This window comes from Arachis ipaensis, chromosome B1 (assembly GCF_059453495.1).
Source record: "Arachis ipaensis isolate K30076 ecotype BB chromosome B1, ASM5945349v1, whole genome shotgun sequence".
NCBI lineage: Eukaryota > Viridiplantae > Streptophyta > Magnoliopsida > Fabales > Fabaceae > Arachis > Arachis ipaensis.
The window spans coordinates 23,261,947-23,272,245 of NC_142436.1; the positions used below are offsets into that span (position 1 = coordinate 23,261,947).

Consider the following 10,299-nt stretch of genomic DNA (forward strand, 5'->3'; position numbering starts at 1 on the left):
TTTAAATTCATATGAAAAGTATATAGTCCTTTTATTTCATGAAAATATATAATTTTTATGTGAAAAGTTTATACGACTGTGTTATGTGTTAGTTTTTCATTTTTAATATTTTTTGGTTTGAACTAAATTATTTTTTTTTTTTTTTGAAATAAAGAAGCTCAACACATTAAAGTGGAGCATACATAAAGAAGGAAATAAACATACAGATCCACCCCCAGAACACAACACGCTCCTGGTAATTCAGGACTGCCCACAAGTCACACGGGTTCATATCCACACCACTCTGTGTAGCTCAACACCGTCCTTGATTGAATTACCTCAATGCTTGCCCTTGTACTCTTGAAGATCCGAGCATTGCGTTCCAACCATATGTTCCATATCACTGCAAAGAACGCTGTCATCCACATCTGGTGTCCTTGTTGTCTATTGTGCATGCCCCGCCAGCTTTCAAACATATCTTTAACGGTTCCAGGAATTACCCACTCTCTCCGAAGCAAGCGCACCCAATTACACCAAACCTGCCATGTTACCTCACACTGAAGAAATAAATGCTCCGCCGATTCGCTTTCCTTAGTACACAGCACACAGGTGCTATCACTCTGAATGTTAACTCCCAGTTTAGTCAACCGCTCCTTGGTGTTAATTCTACCAACGAGTACAAACCACCCAAAGAGCTCAATCCTCGGAGGCACAAAACCTTTCCAAAGTGGACTTGTAAAGCTATAGCTTGTGATTTCATCCGACATTGTTTCCGATTGTATGACTTGTATAACTGATTTCGTAGAAAAAACTCCTTTATTTTCAAACTTCCACATGACATTATCCTCGCGCCCAACTGAAAGCTGCACTGGGCTTAACCTCTCATGGAGCTGACGGAGAAGTTCCATCTCCCATTGAAACAATTCTCTCCTCCATTGAAAATTCCATATCCAGTCTACCCCATTCCAAAACCCACAATCCCCAATTAAAAATCCTTGTTGGCTTGAAATAGAGAATAGTCTTGGAAAAGTCGCTTTCAGAGCATCATCTTGAAGCCAGATATCCTCCCAAAATCGGGTTTTCCTGCCATTACCTACTGTCATTGCCAGGCCCCTCACCACCTTATCACGAATTCGTGGTTCTTTAATACTCAGCTGACAAATATCTTTCCACGGTCCTCCTGTTGATGGTAAAGGCTGAGTTAGAAGCATGACATCCGGGTTTAACTTGTTGTACGAACACACAATCTTCTTCCACAGCGGGCACTCCTCCTTGGAAAATCGCCACCACCACTTAAACAGAAGCATTGTGTTCCTCAACACTGCATCACCAACCCCCAGTCCCCCAGCTTTTTTTTGGGGCCTGGACCAACTCCCATTTTACCAGAGGTATACCAGATGTACCATCCTCCTTACACCACATAAAGTTTCCTTGTAATGCAATAATCCTATCCGCCACTGCCTTCGGCATCTTGTACAGACTTAAGTAATATATGGGGAGGCTATTCAACACCGACTTGATAAGTACAAGCTTACCTGCTTTATTTAAAACCTTCGCTTTCCATAAGCTAAGCTTCTGTTCCACCTTATCAATGATTGTTTCCAAGTCCTCACAAGTTTGAACTAAATTATTATTCCCATGAATTAGAAAAATATTACAAATATTCTATTAAATAAATTAAGTTTGTAATTGAAAATTAACCTGATTTTTTCATATATTTTTCCCTCTTTTTCACTTACTTTGTTTATCATTTTTTTAATGAGGGTTTATTAGTGGAACAAATTAATATGCTTTGTTTATATTTTCTAAATAATCACTAATTAACAATCCAATAGAATTTAAAAAAAATCTTATTTGACAAAAAAAAATTATATTTTACCATAATTGATTAATAGAAACAATAAACATATAATAAATATACTATAACAATGTTTCAAATGAAAAAATAATCAAATTCGTTCTTGAAAAATCGTTCATTCAAATTAGTCTCATAGTAATTTTTTTAGTTATATTAGTTCTTGAAAGATAAAACGTGACTCAAATTGGTCATTCAGTTAATTAGATAATGACGTATCACGTTAAGTACCACGTGGCATGATGACGTGATAGGTTAATGCCACATGTCATAAGATGATTAGTTGACGTACCAATAACACTTAACACGCTACGTGTCACTTGACATATAAAAAAGTTATTTATAATCAAAATAGTCCCTAGACTACGTAAGTCATTTTTATCTCTAAAATTTTAAAAATTAATCAAATTAACCTTTATATAAATTTCTTTTATTTTTCTTTATAATAAAAAATTAGAAATATTTTTTTATAATACTAATTTTAATATTATTTTTTAGACCTTAATGAATAAAATTTTCTTTACATAAAATAATAAAATTATTATAAAATTATTTTGTCATTTATATTTTAAAATTTTACATTTTTAAATTATAATTTTTTATGGTGATTTTTTTTATTTAAATGAGTTTATTAAATTATTGTTGATTATATATTTAGAAGTTTAATATTTTAAATCTCACTAAATAATATAGTAGTTATTTTAAAATTTAAATCTTTTAAATTTTTTAAAATTATAATTTTATTATTGTTTAATTTATATGGTTGAACTTAATAATTAAAAGACTGATTTGTTTGATTACTTGGTTAATCTTAATATTTTAATATAGCATATTTAAAATAACGACTATATTTATTTAATGACATCTAAAAGATTTAAATATTTAAAATAACTACTATATTTATTTAGTAAAAATAAAAATATTAAAATTAAGTATATAACTAGTTTTAATATTTTGGATTTCATTAAATAAATATAGTAATTATTTTAAATATTTTAATATTTTAGATCTCACTAAATAAATATAGTAGTTATTTTAAAAAAAAATATTAAGATTCAACAAGTGATTCCACAAATCGATTTTTCAATTATTGAATTTTACCATTTAAATTAAATAATAACAAAAATTATAATTTAAAAAAATTTAAATTTTAAAATAACTACTATATTATTTAGTGAGATTTAAAATATTAAATTTTTAAATATAGAATCAACAATAATTTGATAAACTTGTTTAAATAAAAAACATTACAATTTGAAAATGTAAAATTTTAAAATACAAATGATAAAATAATTTTATAATAATTTTATTATTTTTATTATTTTATGTAAAGAGAATTTTGTTTATTAAGGTCTAAAAAATAATAATTAGTACTATCAAAAAATATTTTAAATTGAATATTATGAAGAAAAAAATATTTATATAAAGTTTAATATGATTAATTTTTAAAATCTTAGAGATGAAAATAATTTATATCTGAATTTTCAAGAACTATTTTGATTTTTACATATTAGGCGACACATGAGGCTCAATTTTTTGGAAATGGGGGGCATGTGTGTGCTTTGCTCCGATATGGCTCAAGGGTGAAACAGACATATTTGTGGGACAGATTTTTTGTCAGCGGGGCAGAGGAAAATCGGACCCTGCGTTTTCTTTGAATTTTAAATCTTTAGCAACAAATCGAAGGGTCCGATTTGTTTGGGTAGAGATAAAATTCGCATGCATGAAATCGGACCCAACGATATCACATAGAGGAATTTTGCATGCATATCGTAGGGTCCGAGTTAGGTGATGAAGGTATGAGTTTGGCAACAATGAACACGGACCCTCCGTTTTGTGGAGATTGAGGGAACTCGGATGGTCCGTGTTGGCGTACGAAATTTTTTTTTTTATTATTGTTTAACCTAGTCGAAGGGTCCGATTTCAGCATAGATGATGATATAAAAGTGTGAGGTGAACTGGTGGGAGCCTTGTGCCGTCTTCTTCCTTCGAGCAGCTTCTTCTTTCTTCTCTCTGGTTCAGATCCAAACTTTGGAAGTCTAGTATTTAAAATTAATGCTCTCTTTTTTGTGGTGAGTGAGGAAAAATGAGTGATAGAGTATTACTTAAAATATATTATTTTGGTCAGATTTTGTTACAAACGAGTGAAGGAGTTAAATTTATTTGTGAAAATTCGCTAGATATTGTCATTCCTTTTATTATCTCATTTGAAGAGCTGAAAGGTGTAATATGTGAAAAGATTGATTCTGAGAGGGCAAGAAAGATATCGTGTATACTATACAGATATCCCATTCCGGTGTTTGGCGGATTCGTCCAGTATCAAACTAAATATGTGACGGACGAAGCGAGCATGCAGGAGATGTTTTCAATGTATATTGAAAACCGGTCTCAGATCTCGTTCATCGAGTTGTATGTTGAGTTTGAACAATCTGAGGTTGACCGAAATATTGTACGGGAAGATTATAACAGTGACAGTGAAGAAGAGTTCGAAAGCAATTATGAATTTGTTGCTCCAAATGGAGAGGAAGATCAAGATGATGGAACCATGGCCCCAGATGTGACAGAAGTGGCAAATGCACTCGCGAATGAAGTTCCGTTTGAGGAGCCCTCCTTCATGCGAGTTTTAGACTTGGAAGCCATGCATGTTCCAGAATTTCCAGAATATATGACTGCAGGTGCGTAAACGTGGTGTTAGTCCTATTTTAGTTAGAGATTGATTGAGTTATGAGGAAGCTAGGTTAGATCTATTTGTTTTTTTTTTTTACTTTTATATGCTACAGGTATTAAATAGAAAATAATAATTAAATTGTCCATAGTATGCCTTTGTAATAATATTGTGCGCTGGATCTATCCTTGTTACGGTTGAAACACCTCGAACCAGATCGGTTAGGTCCGGTTGATTGGTTTGTCGGTCTAACCAGTTAGACCGGTTCGGTTCATTTTTGTTTGTCGGTCGAACCGGCAAACCCGTTATGGTTTTTCAATATGCTGCTTCTGTTATTTAATTGTCTGGAGTGAGATCATAACATGTTGTTAGGTTTGGAGTTATAGCGTACTGGATTCAGTTAAATTTGATTAACCTTTACAATCGTTTTTTAAATATGTACGTGTTATTGAAATTATTGTTGTGCTTGTTGTCCCAACAGAAATTCCTATTGTGGAAGACGGTGAATTTCGCGTAGGGATGGAGTTCAGTTCAAGAGAAGCTGTTATTAAGGCGGTAAAGGACTATAGCATACGACGAAGCGTAGACTACAGGTTGTTTGAGTCTGAGCCGTTGACATTTTATGCCAAGTGTACACAGTATGGAAAAGGATGTGATTGGCTTATTAGGGTAAGCTTGATCAGCAGGAAGTACTGTTGGGTTATAAGGAGGTATAATGGTAGTCACACATGTACAAGAGCCACCATTTCACAGGATCATTTGAAGCTAGATTCTATCACAATTGCAGAAGCAATAAAGCCACTGGTTGAGGCTGACCCATCGTTAAAGGTAAAATCGGTTATAGCAGAAGTCCAATCGAAGTACAACTACACCGTCAGTTACCGGAAAGCATGGTTGGCTAAGCAAAAGGCAGTTGAAAAAATATTTGGTGGTTGGGAGGCATCTTATGAAGCGTTGCCAATATGGTTTGAGGCCATGTGTCACAAGGAGCCATCAGCTGTTGTCCATTTTGAGACTATGCCTGCATACCAAGGCGATGAGTTAGTGGGGGATATTCGGGTCATGCATCGTGTATTTTGGAGTTATTACCCTTGTATTAGGGCATTCAGACATTGTAAGCCAATTGTCCAAGTAGATGGGACTCACTTGTACGGAAAGTATAAGGGTTGTTTGCTTGTGGCAGTTTCACAAGATGGCAACAACAATATCGTCCCAATTGCGTTTGCTATTGTGGAGGGAGAGACCTCTGATGCATGGCATTTTTTCCTTAGTAACCTGCGTCAACATGTTGTAACTCGTGATGGTGTGGGTCTAATATCCGACAGGCACGAATCCATAAATGCAGCTGTGGAACGCAGTAACGGAGCGTGGTCACCTCCAAGAGCTTTTCATATGTTTTGCATCCGGCATATAGAGTCAAACTTTTTGAGAAAGTTCAAGGCACCGTACCTCCAAAAATTGGTCGTCAACATCGGTAACCATTTATGAAATTTAAGCAATTTATCAATATATTTTCCTTACGTAAATCCGTTGACCTCCATTCCTTTGCTTTGCGTATGTTGTTATCTACCAGGATATTCTAGGACGGTGCGGGAGTATGAGGTGCGTTACCAGAGGTTAAGGGAACGTGGCGAGGCATACACAAACTGGTTAAACCGCATTCCTCGCGAGCAGTACGCATTGGCCTTTGATGGTGGGTACAGATGGGGTCACATGACAACCAATCTTGTGGAGTGCATAAATTCGGTGTTGAAGGGTGCACGCAATCTCCCCATTACTGCTCTTGTCAAGGCAACATTCTACAGGTTAAATGAGTTATTCACCCGAAAAAGAGCGGAGGCGGAAGCAAGGATCAATGCGGGCCATGTATTTTCTGAGGTCGTGACCTTGAAGTTGCATGCAAACCAACTTACATCAGGAAATATTCAGGTTAGTTGCTTTGACCGCCAGAATGAGGTCTTTGAGGTTCGTGAGATGCCAAGCGGACTGGAGTTCGCAGTCGATCTACATGGCCTACGATGTGACTGCGGTGAGTTCCAGGTGGACAGGATCCCCTGCAGCCATGTATTCGCATGTTGTGCCAATCAGCGACTGGATTGGCAACTGTACGTGCATGATGTCTATAAGATGGACCAAGTGCGGCGGGTGTACCGAGCAAGGTTTAGGCCACTAGGTAATCCGGCTACATGGCCTGCTTACAACGGACCTCGGTTCATACCGAATCCGTACCTGAGACGGGTAACAAAAGGTCGCCCAAGGATGACGCGCTTTTTGAATGAGATGGACACGCGGATGTTACGTCGTCCTAGGCGATGTACTCTATGCGGGGCTGAAGGACATAGTCGTAGCAGATGCCGTCAGACAGCTGGTCCATACACCAACAGAGGTGCCCCATAGGGTCCCAGACTTAAGATGAGATTGTATAATATAACCTGAATGAGCAAATGTTTGTAACATGACCTACTATTTGTGACCTTATAATGTATGACAATCTAGTATTATCACATATCTGTGGCCTTATATAATTTGATGGTTAGTACATCATTGCATCAAAATCTGTGTGAGCATATTAAGATTTTATGAAACTTTGTTGCATACTCCACATGAGTAAAACACTAATATCACTACAACATATTCACAATTAAAATACAATATAATATGACCACTAGTGCTATTTATTATTACATAATGTCCAACATAAAGTAATTACTCTAAACATTACAAAGTCCACTAGAAACTATCTGGCGAGGTCATTAGTACATACTTTCCAACATATACGAAATACCAAAAAAAATATAATAACCAACTACTTTCTCATTGCCCACTTTACATCCTTCACAAGGTTCTTGCATTTCTTGGCCGCTTTTTTAAATACAGAAGGAGTGAAACGATTAGCGCTCCGACGTGGGGGATCAATCCGTAGATTGTAACCTTTGATGTTGTCACCCGGACTGAGTGCCTGACCTGTATACAATAAAGGAATAAACAACTAGCTGCGGCATATTACATATCCATAACCAACATATACACAACAAATCAAGAAGAAAAAGCCAACAAGAGAGCCCAATTTTACTAACAATATAAACTCAAATATGGAAAACATAAAGTAAAATATTTAACATAATACCATCGTTACGAGATTCTTCATCCTCATCAAACTCTTCAATATCTTCCTCCTCATCCGTGTCTCCTTCTTGTGTGTTAGTGTCTTCCTGAAGAGGTCCCATGTTAACACGGCTAGGATTTTGACTATTAAGGACATCCCGTCCACCATCGCTCCTACTAGAATCAACAGATACGAACCCTCCAGAAGCAACGGATGATGTATGGCCTGGATACCTGGCATCCAATGAATACCTGCCTGGCATGAAATCAGGTTGATGGCCATACTGTGACTGTGCTGCATCTGCAGCCATGAACCCAAGCAACTGGCTAAAAGAACCTCCTTCGCCTGGATCAAACTGTGACATACCCCAATATTGTTGCTACGCTGGAAATGATGGGGTGAACTGTGTCTGAGGTAGATACTGGGTTGAGGGCTGAGGTTGTTCTTGTTGAGGCGGATTTGGAAGTGATATTTGTGGCTCCTGATCTTTATTGTCCTCATCCATATCCTGACTACCCTCATCTGAATCCTGATTACCCCCTTCCATATCATCATTACCTGCATCCATGTCCTGGTTACCTTCATCATTCTCCTCACCCACAACATTCGACAAGGATAAGCGGTTTCCATATTTTGTACGGTACCAGTTCATGTAATAGTCCAAGGGATGCTGTGAAGGCATGGGAAGCTGATCAAGAAGGTAGTGATACCTGTTTGTCCAGTGCATCACCCATTTTGAATGACTCGGTGCCGTGGCCCAATTAAGATTCTTAGGACCAGTCAGAACCTCTCCATGCGCCTTAGCTAAATTCTGCTCTGGACTGGGTATGTCCTGAACGAAACCGAACTGTCGCCTGACCCTATCCGTGGCATGCCACTCGATACATTCAAATGACACTAATGGAACTGTAGCGCTCCAGACAACCGATTGCATGTAGATTTCAGCAGGAATTATGTTTGGGTCCACACAATCCACAGCATAAGCAACCCAGACAAACTGGAAAAATTCGGGATACTCATCATTACAATCCACAATTCAAATAAAAATTAAAATGCATTATGCTTTGGTAGAAAACTTGTTAACCCTAAAACACACCTGTCCTTCCTGAAGTTCATCAAAGGCCTTCCTAAAGTGATCTAGCTTCAAATATCTGAATCGTCGGTCAGTACGCTCCCAGTTACGCCACCTAAAATGATATTCTCAATTAGCTCAACTGAATCTTAAATATCAAGAAATGGGTACATTGTAACATAATATTACCTGTTTGCTAGGGGAAAACTGCGGGGTTCTCTAGGAACCGGCGATAGATATGGCAGTCGGATCCAAGCCCATCCGAGCAGAAGTGTTAGTGGACCATCTATTTCCTTACAGTTATAGCGAGATGCCCTGCATAATGCCCTATAAAGGTGTGCAAGGCATGCCGAGCCCCAACTATACTGTCCAATATTGACAAAGTCACGTAACAAGGGTAGAAATTTCCAATGAACACCTGCTCCTGACTTATCCCCAAGCAGGATGGTTCCAAGCAGCAACATAATGTGGCACCTAACATACCTCTGTATATTTATTTCATCAGTTAGTTCTATATTCTCTTTTACATTCCTCAGCCACGTGAGTTTTATGCAGCTAGATCTACAGTCCTCCCTTCGCGGTGCAACGCCAAACTCAAGCAAACACTCAGCCTCCAAGGCTTCAAAACTACTCATAGTCATACCTGTTACTGGAAGACCATCTGTGGGAAGACCAAGAATTAAAGCTACATCTTCAAGTGTCACAGCGCATTCACCAATGGGAAGGTGGAATGTATGTGTGTCTGGGTGCCAACGTTCGATTAGAGCATTTACCAACGCTTTCTGACACTGCACTATCCCAATCTGAGACGCATGATAGAACCCGGTAATTCGCAAATGATCCTCCACCCTATCGTTGTACCGATCCGGAGGAAGCGGATGGTTACATGTCAACATTCTTGAACTCTACAAAAAAACATAACAACTTACCAGTCAGATAATTAACAATTACTAACTTACCATCATCAATCAATTTATTGAATCCTTATACAACTAATTCTTCTAATAACTTCTAAAATTATGTAATTAATCCTAAAAATTATTCATAATTGCAAATGAAACTCATTACAAACACATATATTCCTAATCGATATTCTCAACAATATTACAACATCTACAATAAAATTTAATTTAATTACTCTTTTCTTAAACATTTTTTTCCTCTGTATAAAAAAATAGTAACAATGAGTATATCCCATCATTCATACTCTAATAACGGTAATAATTAGCTTCCTAATAATAATTACTAAAATTAAAAATATTTCAATTTTCTCAATAAAATAATTATAACATGGATTAATTAAAATAACGCTACTAATCATTCAGCATTACAACTTTATTGTACTAACAATAAAATTAACATTTAACCAAAATCAAAAACAGTTATATTAACTATTTAAAAACACATTTAAATAAGATTGACTTACATATAATATATTAAAAAAAATAAAAAAATTTACATTATCTACTGCATATTACAGCCAATAAAACAAAACATAACAACATCATAATCGTAAAAGATTTTCTTATCATCATATTTTTAACTAATATTCAGCAAAAAAATTTTAAACAAAAATATAACTAATATTAAAAAATTCCTCATAATCATTCTATTTTTTTTGT

The 10,299-nt window shown here is 36.2% G+C and overlaps 1 protein-coding gene across 1 annotated transcript; it reads left to right on the forward strand.

The window, feature by feature from the left end:
* Nucleotides 1-3,920: 3,920 nt before the first annotated feature.
* LOC110265565 (uncharacterized) lies at nt 3,921-6,896 on the forward strand. The gene is made up of 3 exons (XM_088499380.1): nt 3,921-4,509; nt 4,981-5,973; nt 6,073-6,896. The coding sequence occupies exons 1-3, from the start codon at nt 3,921-3,923 to the stop codon at nt 6,894-6,896; spliced, it is 2,406 nt and encodes an 801-aa protein (XP_088355506.1).
* Nucleotides 6,897-10,299: the final 3,403 nt, after the last annotated feature.